Consider the following 16,331-nt stretch of genomic DNA (forward strand, 5'->3'; position numbering starts at 1 on the left):
CCCCCCCATGACAGTAGGATGCTGAACATTCCTCATACTTTTTTATTACTTAATGGTATCTATTTCCATAAACATGAATGCAGGGTCAAATCTTGCCCATCTTACTTCATTTAAGTTAAAGTTGTTGGGATTGCGTGCATAACTAAAGATACATGGATGGGGTGTGATCCATGATAAAAAGTAAATTATGTCATTAACCTGACATTGTGTCCAGAGAAGGTCAACCTGCCTAGAGCAAAGCCACTAATGTTAAATATCCTTTAACTCTAGTATAGAAAACATAATAAACATTGGGAAGGTTTGAGCTCAAGAGGAACTAGCTGGAATCAGGCTGTTTGAAGACCCTCATAAATTTCTGCTGATAAAACACCTGCCGCGTGAGCAACGTCATTTCAACTGCCCCTTTCTTGAATAAACACAGTCACTCAGTCTGAACTGTGTGGTAATTTTGTAACATGAGTTGTAATGATTCAATATATGTCAGCAATGTAAAATGGAAGATTTCATGTTGCTTTTGTATGCAGTGGTGCAGGTTTGTGCTTGAGGCTATCATTCGCAGAGTAGGATTTATCCTGAAGCAGAAGGCTGAGGGTGTAGAACAACCTCACTTAGCCAGTAGGAAATGTCAGGCGTGGATGCCTGCTTTAAGCCATTCCCTCGCGTCCTACCACAGACACCTGAGAGAGAGAGATCAGCACTTGCCTCTCCGCTCCCCATCATGAGGAGGTTTTAGATAGCCGTGAGGTCTCCTCTAAGCTGAACAAACCAAGTATCTTCAGCTGCTCCTCATCAGTCATGCCCTGCAATCTTTTCACCATCTTTGTTGTCCTCCTTTGGACACATTCTAATATTTTTATATGGTTGGCCCTTTTGGCTGCCAGGGCACATTGTTGACTTGTATTGAGCTTACCATCAGCCAAAACCGCCAGATCCCTTTCTGCAGGACTGCACTCCAGCCTCTTTTCCCCTAGTCTATACATAAAAGGATATTAAAATAGTAAAGCATGACTTTCCCTCCATGAACCTATGCTGGGTTTGAGTCTAGGTGCTTACACCCTTAGGTAGGCAGTGAGCAAGGATTTTGAGTGTTTTTCGTGCAAAAAACATCAGACTTAAGTGCTCAAAGGGCCATATCTCTGACAAGTTTGTGCATGGAAGGTGTCCATGACATTGTGCTTTTTAAGTTGAAGCTGTCCTTAACTTCATGACCAGCAATGCATTTCTGGATAAGACTTAACACTTCCCTGACCATCCTTCCCACCTATTTAAGATTCTCTATTTCTGATTCTCTAGTTAATGACAGCAGACAGTTTTACAGGTGTAAATAAATTTGGTCTCAAAATGCTGCAGAGTCTAGTGTGTAACTATCAGCAGGTGAAGGTGCATAGAAGACCACCTTTTGCAGTGAAATGTAGTTACTGCTGACTGTGGTGTAACCACTAGACTGTGCTTCTGGTCTATATACAGCAATTTTGTATGTGGATTTAAATTACAGAGCTAGGTTCTACCACTGCTTGCTAAGTGCTGATGACAAAGAATAGAAAAATCTGCCTCTTAAAAAGCTGCTGGGCTTTAAAAGAAGGTTCTCTTAAGCACTTAATTTGAAGATTGTTTCTAATTATATATTGTTTTCTGATATTTACTTTCCTCCTCTTACTTTTTTACTATTCAGACATTTATATGAATGCTGGATCTTATTTTCCTAAGTGATCATTGCTGTTTATTCTCCTCATGAATCATAATCCTCTATTTGTCACAGCACAATAATTTCCCTGGCAACCAGCTGTGATGTCACACACAGGGGCTTATGATTTCAAGAGCTGTTTTGCTTTTAAATATAAAGTTCCTATCTTATAAGCAAATATCTCTTGTCCACCTAAACGCTGTAATTAAATGGGGACAGAAAAATACATGCTGTAGAAACAATACTATATCTAGCCAGAATACTTATCAAAGGTTTCTGTGAGATAGTGGCAACTTTTCAATGCTCTTTTAACATAGTTTGCTGAGGAGTATTTTGCACTTGATTCTAATTCTGGGCCACTAATCCCTTCTCTGCCAAATACGTGAAAAGACACTATTCTAGAAGGAGTTATTTACAACATGAAAGTTTTGTATCTTCACGAAGTCTTAGGAGCGCCTCGGAGGTACGTTTTCTGTCTTGCTGTCTCTCCTGTAATAAAGACAAGGATTACATTTCCTTAGAGCATGTGGAGCTTTTAATGCCCTGGTGCTTGGACCCTCTCGGGAGAGGAGGTGGGAGAGATGTTCCTTCAGCTCCTTGTCAGGCTGTGGCTGCTCCTCGTTAAGCTCTAAGAACAAAACCAGAAATTAAAGAAAGCAAACTAGAGGCTCTGTGCTTGCATTTCATTAGTGCTGCTGGCTTGGTGCACAGCTATACCAGAAAAAACTTTCTTCAGAAATTCAGGGTATTGTTTAATGCTGTATTAGGGACTCCAGATGGAGGAGGCATACTCTGCCAAAGATGCCTTCTCTGACAGCAGGCGCTTGGAGAGCCAAGTACGATTTGACAGTGATCCCTGACCACAGCGCAGGACCACAAGACGAGGCCCTCAGAATCAGGGTTTTCAGATGAGAAAGCATAGGCTTCAGCACTGAGATCAACCTATTCATGTGTTCAGAACAAGAGAGAGCTTTTAAAATTAAAATAGCAAGGACAGTCATCTAGCAGGCTCAATAGATTTCAACACTGTGATCTATCTTTCATAGTTATTTAAGCATCCTTCTGAAGCTCAGGCATGTGACACTGACTTTTAAGACACATGACAAAGATAACAGAATTATGAGCAGAGAAAGAAGTCTTAAACAATGTGGGATGCACTTCTCTGATGTTTGCAGAGGTTCTGTCTCCTCCTCGTAAAGGTTTTTCAATGTGAGTGGTTTACCATAGTAAAAACAAGATGGTATATTAGCTGAAGAGAGATCAGATGGAGGGAGGGAAGGAATGAACAGTATGTCAGAGGAGGAGAAATAATAGCTCTGACCTGCTGAAGTCAGTGTGAGTTGCGTAGGGCCAGGAATTCAAACCGATTGCACTTGCCCTGCAAGTAAATTATCTCTCCCCTCCTGAACTTTGTAGTCTTCAACTCTAGATCTGAAAGCTGTACTGAAAGCCCAAGGCTGCAAGTGCAAGATGTAGCTGGCAGGTATAGTATGTCTGCAAATTTGGGTGAACTGATCAAAGATCACCTTGCAAAACACAAACCAACCTCCCAGGGCATGCCTTTGAACAAACTAGTTAATGATAAGTAGCTTTTCTCTGTCCTTAGTTTGTTTAACCACTCTATGCTGTTTATTGCAGGAGTGATTCGTGAGAGTTACCTGAAGGGTCATGATCAGCTGGTGCCCGTCACCCTGTTGGCCATTGCTGTTATTCTTGCTTTTGTCATGGGGGCCGTCTTCTCGGGAATCATAGTGTACTGCATCTGTGACCATCGCCGCAGAGACGTGGCTGTTGTGCAGAGGAAGGAGAAGGAGCTGACCCACTCCCGCCGTGGCTCCATGAGCAGCGTTACCAAGCTCAGTGGCCTCTTTGGGGATGCTCAGTCCAAGGAGCCAAAGCCTGAAGCTATCCTCACACCTCTGATGCACAATGGCAAGCTGGCTACCCCAGGCAGCACTGCTAAGATGCTAATCAAAGCTGACCAACACCATCTGGACCTGGCTGCCCTGCCAACCCCTGAGTCCACCCCAACCCTGCAACAGAAGAGAAAGCCCAGCCGTGGCAGCAGGGAATGGGAGAGAAACCAGAACCTCATCAATGCCTGCACAAAAGATATCCCCCCAATGGCCTCGCCCGTGATTCCAACCGACCTGCCGCTCAGGGCTTCTCCTAGCCACATTCCCAGTGTTGTGGTCCTGCCCATAGCCCAGCAAGGCTACCAGCATGAATATGTTGACCAGCCAAAAATGAGTGATGGGGCTCAGATGTCTGTGGAGGACCAGAATGCCACCCTTGAGTACAAAACTATCAAGGACCATCTCAGTAGCAAAAGCCCCAGCCATGGGGTTAACCTGGTGGAAAATCTTGACAGCATGCCACCAAAAGTACCCCAGCGGGAAGCTTCCCTTGGGCCTCCAAGCACCTCACTATCGCAGAGTGCCCTGAGCAAGCGGCTGGAGATGCACTCTTCTGCTTACAGCGTGGACTACAAAAGAAGCTACCCTACAAACTCGCTCACAAGAAGTCACCAGACATCGACCCTCAAAAGAAACAACACTAACTCCTCTAACTCGTCCCACCTCTCCCGCAATCAGAGCTTCGGCCGGGGCGACAACCCACCACCGGCCCCGCAGCGAGTGGACTCCATACAAGTCCACGCTGCTCAGGCACAGGCTGTGACTGTATCTCGGCAGCCGAGTCTCACCACCTACAACTCGCTGACGAGGTCAGGGTTGAAACGCACACCCTCACTAAAGCCAGACGTACCTCCCAAACCTTCCTTTGCTCCACTCTCCACGTCCATGAAGCCCAACGATGCTTGTACATAATCAGAGTGGGGTGGTGGGGGGGGAGGATGGCAATTAAGCAGAGGTTGCCCTTGAAAACCAGTGTTCTGCAGCTGTTGTCGCTCGCTCCTCTAAGATGGTTGTTGCAAGCTCAAGATGTGTTGGATTTCTGCTCTCTGGGAAAAGTGGAATATTTTTTTAAACCCGAGCCATATGACCCATGGTTGAAGGTTTGCAATGGCAGGACTCACCCCCACAACCCGCCAGTTCTTTGCTCAAAAGACTAACCCTCCATCACAAACGTTGAGCCAAAAGCACACAGGTGAAAGATAACTGTGACATTTCACCCCCCCGCCCCCAACTGCACAGCGCATTCCTGAACTGGTAAAGAGTGCTCTCAAAAGCAAAACAAATAATTACAAAAATAAACAAATTTTAAAAAGAAAAAAAAAAGAAGAAAAAAAAGAATCCATTGATAAAGCTAACTCTGACTTAACAATAGCGGAAGTTTACTACATGCAGGTACTGTGAAATGATGTCCATCAGTGTTACAGCCATTTGGTTACAGCAGTTAAATGCCATGTTGGGCAAATTATGTCATAGATTTCTGCTACCCTTCTCTTTTAATGAATAACATGTGACTGTTAACACAAGTAACTCCTCTTATTTATTGTTCAACTTTTGTTTTTCCTAAAGAAATGACTTCTGCATATCATCCTGTGAGCAGCTCTTCAGAGAAGTACCTTGAAAGTTATAGCTATTTAACATGAAACCCATTAACTGGAGTAATTAAAACTCTTTTATTTTTCCAATAAATTCACTGAGTTAGATAAGTTGGAGCTGGAATTCTGAACTTTGTGCCTGGACTGCCTGATTAGCTGAAAAAAAAAGGGGATATCTATTTAAGTCTCTCAGCTAATTAGCTAGCTGGGCCTCTGACCTAAGACAGCAACAAACAAATACCACAAGTTCATAACTTCTAAAGCAACTGCAAGAGAAACTCTTAAAAGCCGCACATTTGTGCAACATTGCTATCAACATGGCTTTGTCAGTAGCTAATACTTTCTGTGAAGGCACCAGCTTGTGATGTGCCATCTCATTTCACCTTGCATGTGAGACGGCAAACAAAATCCTCAAACAGTGTGAACTAGTTAATATGCCGGCTGTTACCATGCATAAATTATGGTCTTATCACACGGGTTTTTCGTGGGAATATATCTGTGAATAGCCTGTTTTCTTCCACATGTAAATTTGTGCCTTACACCCTCAGTTGTGTATACTTGTGAGCTGTAGTATGTAAAACCTTTTTTTTTTTCCCCTTTGAGTAATGCAAATATTTATTGATCCTTCCTCCTCCAAGCCCCTTCAAGAACTGGAGTAAAGACATTGAAAAAAAGAACGTGGTGGTTATTGTCATAACCCCGTGTCGCTCAAGAAATTAGGCTACCGCCATACCCTCTACTATCGATTTGACTTTCTAGCTGTGCCAAGTCCTCTCTCAAAAGCACCCACAAGTGGCAATGCTCCCAAGGCACCAGGCCAGAGGTTCTGCCTTCCCCCACCTCCTGCTCCCCCTTTATCGCACGACAGTGTAGGGGTCATTCTCACTGGGCAGCAGGGAAGTGACCAGCACTCTTGCCCACGGGGCTGGTGTGTCCCTCAGCTGGGGATGAGCACCAGCAAGAGGGGCCAAGCCCTGCAGAAAGCCTGGCCACGCATCCTGCAGCACGCAGGGCACATGGAGCTAGGACAGGCAGGCAGGCTCCTGCTGTAGCTACCTGCTGCTCCAGAAGGATGCTGCATATACTTCTTTGGGGAAAAATGGATTATTTTTTTTTTCCTTCGTTTCTTTTGTGTGACTGTGCATGTAGCTAGTGTGGGAGTGTGCGCGCGCACAGGTGTGTGCGTGTGTGTGTGTGCGCGCAAGTGTGTAAGTTCCTTTCCAGTCTTTCAGTTTATGCAAAAACATAGATGTGTTTTTAATCTGTTACAATAACTGTGTCAACATACTGTAGAAAAATGATGGGGATCGCTTCTAAGCTTTTTATATATATATATATATATCTCTACTGAACAGTATGTTTGAGTAAGGTGGTTGTTTCTGTTTCAATTTGTTTTTTAAAATTTTATACTTCCATTTGTTTTTCAGGGTTTTGGTTTTGTTTCTGAACGATTGAAAAGACAGGTTTTAAGTCCATTAGCTTATAGATGGTATATATAAAGTCTGGATGGTCTAGACCAAAGTGTGTAACAAGGGTGCTTGCATGTTTTTGCATTTCATCATGGCTTCTTTTATGAAACAGTTTTGTTCACCCTTAGTGAACTATGCAGACTGGAGTAGATAGATCTGTATCCAAAGCAATGTTGTTGTTTTAATAAAAACAAACAGAAACCCCTTTGAAAACAGTAGGTAGCAAGGTCATTTTTTTAAAAAGAACCAACTCGCAAACTTTTTACCAAGCTCCAAACCCCTGGACCACCAACTGCACAGGTCCCCTTGATTCTATCCCGCAAAGCATTCTCCCGAAACATAGAGACGAATAACCACAGCAACAGCTTGTGCAGCGATCTGCTTTCGCGACATACACCGCTCCAGTTACCGGGCTGACCTTGAAATGTGCATTTGTACTCAGCAGGTCTTCTGTTTTCTTCCTTTCCCATCCCCAGTTCCCTTCCACCCTCTGTTTTGAGGGGTTCATGAACCTATGTGTGCCTTTGCTTTCCACCCTTGCTATACACTGGTAGATGCAACAAATTCAGACTCTCATTCGTTGTAGAGTTGTAAAGTATTGTGATGTCACCAAGTTCCCTTCATTTCCACATCTCCCTAACGTCTGATTCACAACTTAATGTATGTTGTAAGAAAAAAAAAAAAAAAAAAAAAAAAAAAGAAAGGAGGAGGAGAAGAAAAGGGGAAATAAAAGCTCTTGATTACATATGGTAATAAAACCAGACTGTTCTACCTTATTTCTTGTGTCCTGGTTCTTTTGTTTCTATGATGATTTATCCTTTTCCTTAAAAAAATGCAAATAAATGTGATGCTGATAGATCAGGTTATGGTGAGAAAGAAACTTGTTACTTTCTGTCTCTTGCAGAAGATGAACTTGACTTCAGAGTAAGGTGATGTAATTAAAAGTTGGATCACACATTTGCTCTCCCTCTATTCATATTCTGCATTATCTTTTTATGAGCTTGTTCATCATCAAATATTTATGGCAGACTTGATAGTTTAAAAGATCATGGCTGGGATTTAAGCACACATGGTCCACCAAAATAGATCATCATACAGAAGCAATTTCATCTCTAGGCTTTACACATTAATAACAGGGGAGCCTGTGTTTTCTTTTAGCAGGCATAAGTCTATTGTGCTTCATAGGCCTGATTTAGAGGATGTTGCCTGAGACTAATTCTGAAAAAAAATGGTAGTAAACAAATAAAAGAGTATATAATCTCCCTAGTCCTGGCAGTCATTAAAACATACCTGCATTTTCTCCACATTGATTTTGTGTAAGTGGGGATCACTTATGCACAGCCGTTACAGTACAGGTAAATGTTCAGTTACATTACTTACAGGGCTTAGTGATGTTGTTTTGTGACAGGAGTTTTGCATGACCCTGTAGAAATGAGGGATCCAATCCAGTGCTTTACCCTTGGTCAGGTCATACTTGGCACCCTGGCCTTACCAATATGTGCTGGTCCCCCACCTCACACCACAGATAGCCCTGACACTGGCTCTGCAGAAAGCAGTGAAGTACTAGCTTTCCTCAGGGAGCGGGACACAATGGATTTAAAAAGAGGTCACAAAGCCTTGGCACGCTCTCCTTGCTGGAAAGCAGCAGGCCCTTCTACAGCTCCATCTCCCCTCTCTGGCCTGAAGGACACCAGGGCTCCAAAAGTGGTGGCCTTGGCACAGCAGTGACAAGCAATAGCAGAGCATTGCAAACATAATTTTCCAGAGCCTTGCCCACATATACACATCTGTTTTTTTCTCAGGTGCAAGATTCCTTTGAGCCAGGCACACTGGCATGCAGATGTGCGATGCGGATGGGGGAGGATGCCTGCCATGGCTGGGACCTGGCGGTCTGCCCCGCGTGATGCTAAGGGACCCGCAGTCTGGGGACTGGGGACGCTGCACAGTCACACAGTGCTCCACACTGCTGCGTTTGACCTGTGTGCTTCCAGAGTCACCACAAACAGGAAAGTGAAAGCTCTCCCAGCACTTAGAGAGAGACATGTATCATTTTCAGTCCTGCAGCCAGTCCTTTCTGAGATTACTTTGTCCAGCTTTGTTTGAATTGCTTCATATAAGCAGCACCTAGGGAAGCTATTCAAAGATTAATATACATCTATTTTAATATTAGTATTAATACTCCTCTGTAAACAGTTGCAGGCTGCTGCCTAGAGGAGAGGGCCCAAGAACATCTCTAGCAGTGGCACTGGCTGCCTCCTTTGCAAAGCTCCTCCATCTGTTGCCAGTGAAAGGAAGGTCTATTGAAAGCATGGGCATGAAGGAGGGAGGGCAGGAAGGGGGATGCCCTGATGCACGAGCCGCATGGGGTCTGTAACTGCTCTGCTTATGTGGCCATAAACTGCATAAACTGCTGCCCAAGTGAAGGTGTGAACCTAGCCCCTTAAAGCAATTTTCCCTTGCAACACCTAACACCTCCCCGAATGTCCACCTCTGCATCGGCATGAATGCACTCTCTGATAGAGATCTGTTCTACCATACCGCTGTACAGAAAGACCAGGAGTGGAACTGAAGGAAACAGCATGCATCAGACCACACTGCCCTGGTGTGGTCTTGGCCAGCCCAGCACAGCGCAGAGACCCACAGCAGCACCCTGACAAGAAAAAGTTCCTCCACTGAGCACCCACAGATCCCCCCCAGAAGAGGCAGTGCCCTCAGCCTCCAGTATGGTGGCTTTTGACAGGTGAGGAGACGTCTGAGCTACCTGCTGCTCTGTTTGAATCACACGATCTGTCCCCTGCAAGGACCACTGGTGCCACACTGCAGAAACTCCCTGGGGTTGAACAGGGCAAAGAAGATATCCGGGAGAAAGCAGGGGTGCTCTGAGGACTTCAGCCAAGTTAGTGTTACCTTGTTGATCATATTACGGTACTCATGTTGACCTCATTTAGCGTGTCATCGAGTATGCATCGAAGTTCCTTTCCAATCATCATTAATTTGCATACATATTTTTACACAAAATGGAACCCAGCTGAATGACCCAAAACAATAGGTCTCCATAAATAAATCCTGGTTCACTGCCCTGTTCCTCCCTCTCCCTCCAATAGGCATACCTCTTCAAACTACACAAGAGTGTAATTTCAAAGATAACTGCAAATCCTGCCCCATTGTAGCTTCTACAGCAGGGAATATTTTGCACCTGAAAGCTCCACATGAAAAAAATGTAGGCAATCAGGAAAAGCATGGACAGTTCAGTGCACTTTACTGCCAGCAGGATGGCAATACACAGGGCTGATTTTGCATCAAAGAGGGTGCCAGAATAAAGTGCCAGAACAGTAATGCATTGACACTAGAAACAACACAGTGGTCCAGCTGATGGACAGAGTAATTTCTGGGATGCAATTCCAGATCATTCTTGTGTCACAGAATTAGCAGGAATACTCTGTGGTCTCTCCCAGGGCTGGGCATGGATTCTGGCTCCCTAAAGCTTGCTTACAAAGCTTGTTGAAAGCAATGTGGAGGACCTCAAGTCTTGCCTACCTTAATGCACTGAGCAGGATCAAGCAAACCTAACCCATTTTTGAGGGTTGATTGTCTAACCTCTCTTTCTAAACTTGTTTTACTCTGGGAAGAAGCAAAAGTTACCCAAGGGATCAATGTCAAGCATTTCAGAGTGTCTAAAGAAAATAATAAGGTAAGAAAGTCGGTTTAGACTGGGTTAGTTAAGGCCAGTTTTCTATTTATCCAATTAAAGTTAATTTCCCAGAAGTAAGGCACCTGCTCCAACCAACAAATGTTAGAGAAACACATTGTGTGTGTAATATTCGTATGCTTTCTGCTCATGCGTGTGTCTGCTAATGAGTCTCTAAGTAGTCTTTTTATTACTTTTTTTCCTTTTTTTAAACTGTGGAGATACTTTTCTTTTCAGAATAAGTACTAAGACCATCATCACATGCCTTGTGCGGGAGAACGATGATGTGTTAGACTTCTTTGTATGAATAGAAACAGGTAAATAGTCATCTATCCCCTGACTTAGTAATTTAAACAGTGTAAGTCAGTAGGGAAATATAATTGGAGTCAGAGTAAGTGAGGTGAAAATTGCTAGGTGGCAGTACCATCTGCATCTTGTTTTAATTAGCGAAGTTTATAATCAGAACATAAAACTTTCTGCTATTCAAGTCCTTGGCTTATTTCAGCTATCAGTCCAAAGCGATTGCCACATGTCTAGGTAAGCACAATTACTGATCAGCCAAGGAGAATTATCCTCCCCACTGATCTGGCTAACAGTTACCGTGCCTGGGAGTAGGGACAAAAATATGACTAACCAAGATCATTGTCACATCTGCTTAGTGTTTCATGACAAACTCTATTAAGGCTAACAGCACCACTGTTAATTCAATTAGATCAGTGTTTTCCTTTGCTGGCCATGATGCACTTGGAAGACCAGCAACTGTATGCAGAGCGTGGCTGGCAGTCCACTGCAAGGAATAATAGCATCATAAATAATATATTAAGACGAAGACAAATCTAGCAGGCTGCAGTCAGAGCACATCAGCCATATAGCTGAACCCTGCAATATCGCAAAGGGGGGAGGAAAAAAGTAGCTATGACAGGAAATTATAACAACTATAAATGACAGGGACTACAGGAGGGAACAAAACTCATTAGGTCAGCTCTTTAAGCAAAGTGCAGGGGAAGCACAGGCCAGCCTGCCGGCAGCAGCAGAGGCACTGCATGCCCTCACATTCATCCTCCTTAAGACGAAATAGCAGATGTCTAGTGCTGGATTTAAAGGAAGATGATAAATAACAAAAGGTAACTGGCAAAAAGCTCAGCGGAAACCGAACTCTTTTCTCTGGCCTGCAAGCTCTGCCCCAGTATTCAGCCTCAGAGAGACTTACCCTCCATCCGCAGCCCAGGACCAGGATGGCTGCACCCTCCAGGGCAGCCGTCAGCATGCCGGGTAAGGCTGACCCCCGTGAGGCAAAACTGCCACCCCCGGCATCAGCTGAGAAACTGCCCCGTTTGGGGCAAGCACCTTGCAGAGCCAGGGGCTCAGCCTGCAGGAGGGAAGGGCACCGTTAATTCAGGGCGGACGAGTCCTTTGTTCCAAGCTGCTGGATTTGGGTGAGCAGGTGGCACACATCGGCTCGTCGGCACAGCCACGCAATAGCTAACACCAGAGAGCAAGAGCCATGCTTGCCGAAATCCTGTTCCAGCCTCTTCTGTGGTCAAAGGGAAAAAAACCCAAAATGTACCTTTCCCTCAGCCAACATGCTAGTAAAAAGCTGCTGATAAGAGCTTCCCAAAACAATTTCTTTTTTTTTTTTTAATACTGCCTTGCTGTGTAGAGAAAGGCACTCCGTATTGGAAAAGAAAAAAAAAAAAAGAAGATTTTGTTTCTCTGACTTTTAGAAATGACGACATAATCTTACCAATTTTCAACAAATAAAATCTATTCAGGCTGCTGATAAAGGTATTGCCTCGGATGGTGCAGTAAACTGCAGATTTAGCTTTTTTTAATGCTGCATAAATTGCCTGTGAAGCAACCTTTTATGAGATACGGTGGTTCAAACAATTTTGCAAAGAGCAGGAGACAAAGAGTTCCTTTTACACTAAAATGGTTTCCTAGGAAACACTGCAAAATGTAACATGATATCTCTTTGTGGAAGTTCAAGGACTTGCGTCTGGAAGCCTGTGTTTCTCCTGACCCTCTTTTTTTCCCTTTTTTTTTTTTTTTTTTGTGTGGTGTGTGGCCAATTTTTTTACCTTTTGATAATATCACAAGAACAGAACAAGTCTGTACCACAGCAACCCACAATCTGAAGGGCATTTTTCGGTTTGATAATCGAATGTCTTCTCTAAACAGAAAAGAAAAATTTTGATTGAAACCAAGTCTTTTCATATGTAGCACTAAAAACAATAACTGAAAATTCTCAGAGCCAAATTTCAGGTTTCAGACAGTCCTCCCACCTGACCCAGTGTATTTTCTCATCTGTATGGAGCCTGTACTACACAACATAATTTGTTGGGAGTAAAGCAGAAACCAACACCCTGCAATGCTAATCAGAGATCTGGACATTGTGTTAATGGGAGATCAGACACATGTTCAGATCTTCCTTTTAATTAAAGCCTGATAATGTGCCCATCTGAGGGAAACACATCGCCCTTCCCTATGTGCAAGCACTGTGTCCCCAGAAACACAAAGTTTCTAACTGGGACAACTCAGCTGTTTATCCAAACAAGAGATAACTATCTCTGAATTTACCTGACTGCATGCCTCTTTCATTAGATGCCTCATTCATAGATGCTCTCATAGATGATAATAATGATGTAGCATTAGGTGTATTTCCTATGCATGTTAAAAGATTGCAGAAATATTGATGTACAAAACCCTTTCCCCCAGCCTTGACTATTCTGAAGTCCTTGATATGCTGAAGTCCTTACGTAGACCATACATGACCCTATGCAGTGCTGCTAATGTGTCCTTCACCCTCCCAGCTGCAACCTGGGCACCCAGGCCCACGCAGTTCTGCCCAGCATTATGTCCAATTAAAAAAGTATGCTAGCCCAACTGCAGAAGAACTACCACAGTGCATACAAGGCAACAGAGCCAGACCGACATAGCCCAAGCCTTCAGCACAGCTAGCAGTGAGGGCACGTCTCATTTCTTGCAAGATATTCTACAAGAAGTTGCTTTGCAATATAGCATCACTGGATAAAAGATTTGAACAGGGCTGGGGATAGCAACTGGATCTTAGGACCCCCTTTGCCTGGTTTGGAGAAAGGGCGAGCCAGTATTTCAGTAATAATTGCATTTAGTTTAAGCAGAGTGTTATTCATAGATGACACTGGCACCAGCTATGCCAGGCAGCCTCAGCCAGTGCACCTCCCCGGGTTAACTAGGCTGTGTCTTTGAGCAGCACACACCCAATGTACTGACCCGTAGTGCTGCCTTCCCACCCCAACTGCTAAATTTTACCACCTTGTTGCAGCAAACGGCCCTTCGTGCTTCAAGTAGAGCCTGGGACAGTGGCAAGCTGAAGTGTGCATGGTGATGTGTCCAGATCAGGCCCTGGGAAAGGTCCCTGGAGCATTTCTGTGCTGCAGGTAACTGACAATCAAGGGGAAAAAAATCACAGAACAAAGTCCTGAGATGTCAGCTCACCTTTATAAACACAGCACCGCCCAAGCAGTGGGTGGACTAAGGGCTGAAGTTTACAGTCAGTGCAGTAATGTGAACTTTGGGGAACTACTGAATTCGGCAGGGTGACCAGGGGGGTAAAGGAAAGAGCAGCATTTGGATCCAGATGTGCATCCTGGAGGAGCTGGAAACAACACAGGTGCTGATCCAGGGAAACGCTTAACTTTAAGCATGATTACATCCAATGAGCTCACGGTTTTAAAAGTGGGCCCAAACAACTGCTTTTCTGGGCAGGGCCCCAGGGCCCCTCCTGAAGAAAACACACTAACCATGTTAAGAATGGTGCTGAGCTTCTTCCAAACCAATGCAGAGCAGGCAGCCATGCATCCTCCATAAGATCAACCACCTTCAAGCCAGGAAACGTCAAGGAGTCACCTGACAGAGCTGAACAGGCGTAAAGCAGTGCCATGCCAATGAAGGTAAATTGAAGACTCGGGACTTGCTTCCACTCTCCTTGCTCTTGTCCCACTAACTCTGTGTGTGGACATTATCTGTTACCCTGTGTAATACGCACTGACTGTCCTTGTGGGCACATTGGAAACACCAAGTATAGAGGAACAGGGCTTGGCTGTTGCAGCCTGTAACGCTGTTTTGCTCATCCTCTGCTGTACTGGCACTGCTGTACTAATAGGACTGAAATACATTTAAATGAGTTTTCAAGATCAACAGGTAGTCAAGCCCACAGAGATGTGCCATGGTTATATAAACACTTTCTGAGTACAAAAGCATCCCACTTCCCACTGTCCTAAACGGTTTATGCTGGGTGCTCAGTTACTGAAGATTTAAATAATTCACATCTACATTCAAACAGCTCTCCTTTAGTGTAACTTGTACACTTAAATATCTCCTAACTGCAGTATATCTGCATTTAGAAATTAAAAACCCTATACAGACAAACCGATTTACTGTGAGTAAGTCATACTAAAGATTGGTCAGTGCAGGGAAACCTGAATTTCATGCAGGGTCTTTCTGAGATGAAGAAGAGTCATGAGTTAGTCAGCCTGCGATGCCAGGGCTTTGGCGCTGTCTCCTAGTGTAACCAGCTCACCACATAGTTTATTTATACTGCCCAGAAGACAGTCTCACCCATAATCACGGACGATACAACATCTTTTCTGATAGTCGAACATAGAATATGAAATGCATTAGGCTGACTGGCAGAAAACTAAATAGTCTCCAGAGTATTTGCTTTTAAATGAACACACCATTTTGTATGTCAAATGCAACTCAGTCAGGTTTTTTGTTCATCTTAATTTTGCAATGAAATTACAAAAACCAACCCTACCTGAAGGTTGAACTACTAGCTGCTACAATGCTGGGAAGGACTTCAGAGTTTAGAGACTTTAGAAGGACGTAATTAGAGCTGGCCTAAAAGCAATAAAAAACAATGTCTCATCTTTGGATTCTGTGACTAAATCATAGAAGAGAAAGGATAAACTCCCCCGATCTAGATAAAGATGTATGTGGCCTTCCCCCATCGCTTTAAAATGGGAATGAATAGCTGTCCCATTAGCACTGATTACGCAGGCAGTGCTCTAGTGTGATGTCTTTCCTGAATTCTATGCATTGCTGGTACGGCAGTCGTGACCAACAGGATTTGGCGTGTCTGTGGGACCTTCACCCCATGGGACGGGAAGGCCTGAGAGTCACTGCTGTCCTGTATCTGGCATGGCAAAACACAGGTGCTGTGAGCGCTGCAGGAAGGGGGATGGCTGTGGGTGCAAGGATCAGCTACTAGCAAGGATGCTCACAGTTCTCTGCGGTGATTGCACAAAAGTGGCTCTTGCTCCCTTACAGCCTGGAAGTCTGTGGGCATCCACAGGTACCTTCAACCTGATTTGGAGAAGGCAGAGAACCGTCATGTATTTCAAAAAGGGTTTGAGTCAGGCTATTCCTTTTTAAATCCTTCTTTTCTCTTTCCTTTCCTTCTTATCTTGCTACCTGCCCAACTGAGACTACTTTGATGCAGGAGAATAGGCTGGATGACCCATTTTATGAGCAGGCAAAGTGAGGACTGAAGCCATTTTGTCCCAGGCTACCTGCAAACCAGCGGCAGCGACGAGGAGCAGTCACAAGGTCCCAAGTTACCGTCATACACATTCTCCTCCGAATTGCCGGGTTTAACTGGCAGGTTTGAGGAAAGGCACAGCTCCAGAGCCCACAAAGTCAGGTGGCAGAAACAGAGAAAAAAGGAAAGAGGTTTGAAAGGGAAAGAATTCTCTTTTGTCAAGAACTTCCAAATAGGGCACGCACGTGGGTATTCCTGTTTCAAGCAAAAGGAACCAGGAACAAAAATGCCCCTTCCTGTAGAGTGGAAGAATAATAAAAAGAGAAGCTGCTGATGTGAGAGCAGGGAGGGAAAGCAGCGTGCTGCCCCAAGGGGCGAGGGCCGTGGGTTGCTCCAGGGGGGTCTCTGCATAGCACCTCACTGCCTTGCCTGGAAAGGCACACTTCCACCCATGGGTGATG

At 44.4% G+C, this 16,331-nt stretch overlaps 1 protein-coding gene across 5 annotated transcripts in view; it reads left to right on the plus strand.

Annotated features, from left to right (window-relative positions):
• The window catches only part of SEMA6A (sema domain, transmembrane domain (TM), and cytoplasmic domain, (semaphorin) 6A), a 62,046-nt gene extending 57,534 nt beyond the window's left edge, over positions 1-4,512 (plus strand). For all 5 annotated transcript variants that reach the window (XM_009700425.1, XM_009700428.1, XM_009700427.1 and 2 more), the window contains one exon: positions 3,323-4,512. In XM_009700425.1, the coding sequence (XP_009698727.1) occupies positions 3,323-4,512 (1,190 nt within the window). The remainder of the gene's footprint in view (positions 1-3,322) is intronic.
• Positions 4,513-16,331: the final 11,819 nt, after the last annotated feature.

The sequence above is a fragment of the Cariama cristata genome, unplaced genomic scaffold (assembly GCF_000690535.1).
Source record: "Cariama cristata isolate BGI_N322 unplaced genomic scaffold, ASM69053v1 scaffold15185, whole genome shotgun sequence".
In the NCBI taxonomy this organism is placed as follows: Eukaryota; Metazoa; Chordata; class Aves; order Cariamiformes; family Cariamidae; genus Cariama; species Cariama cristata.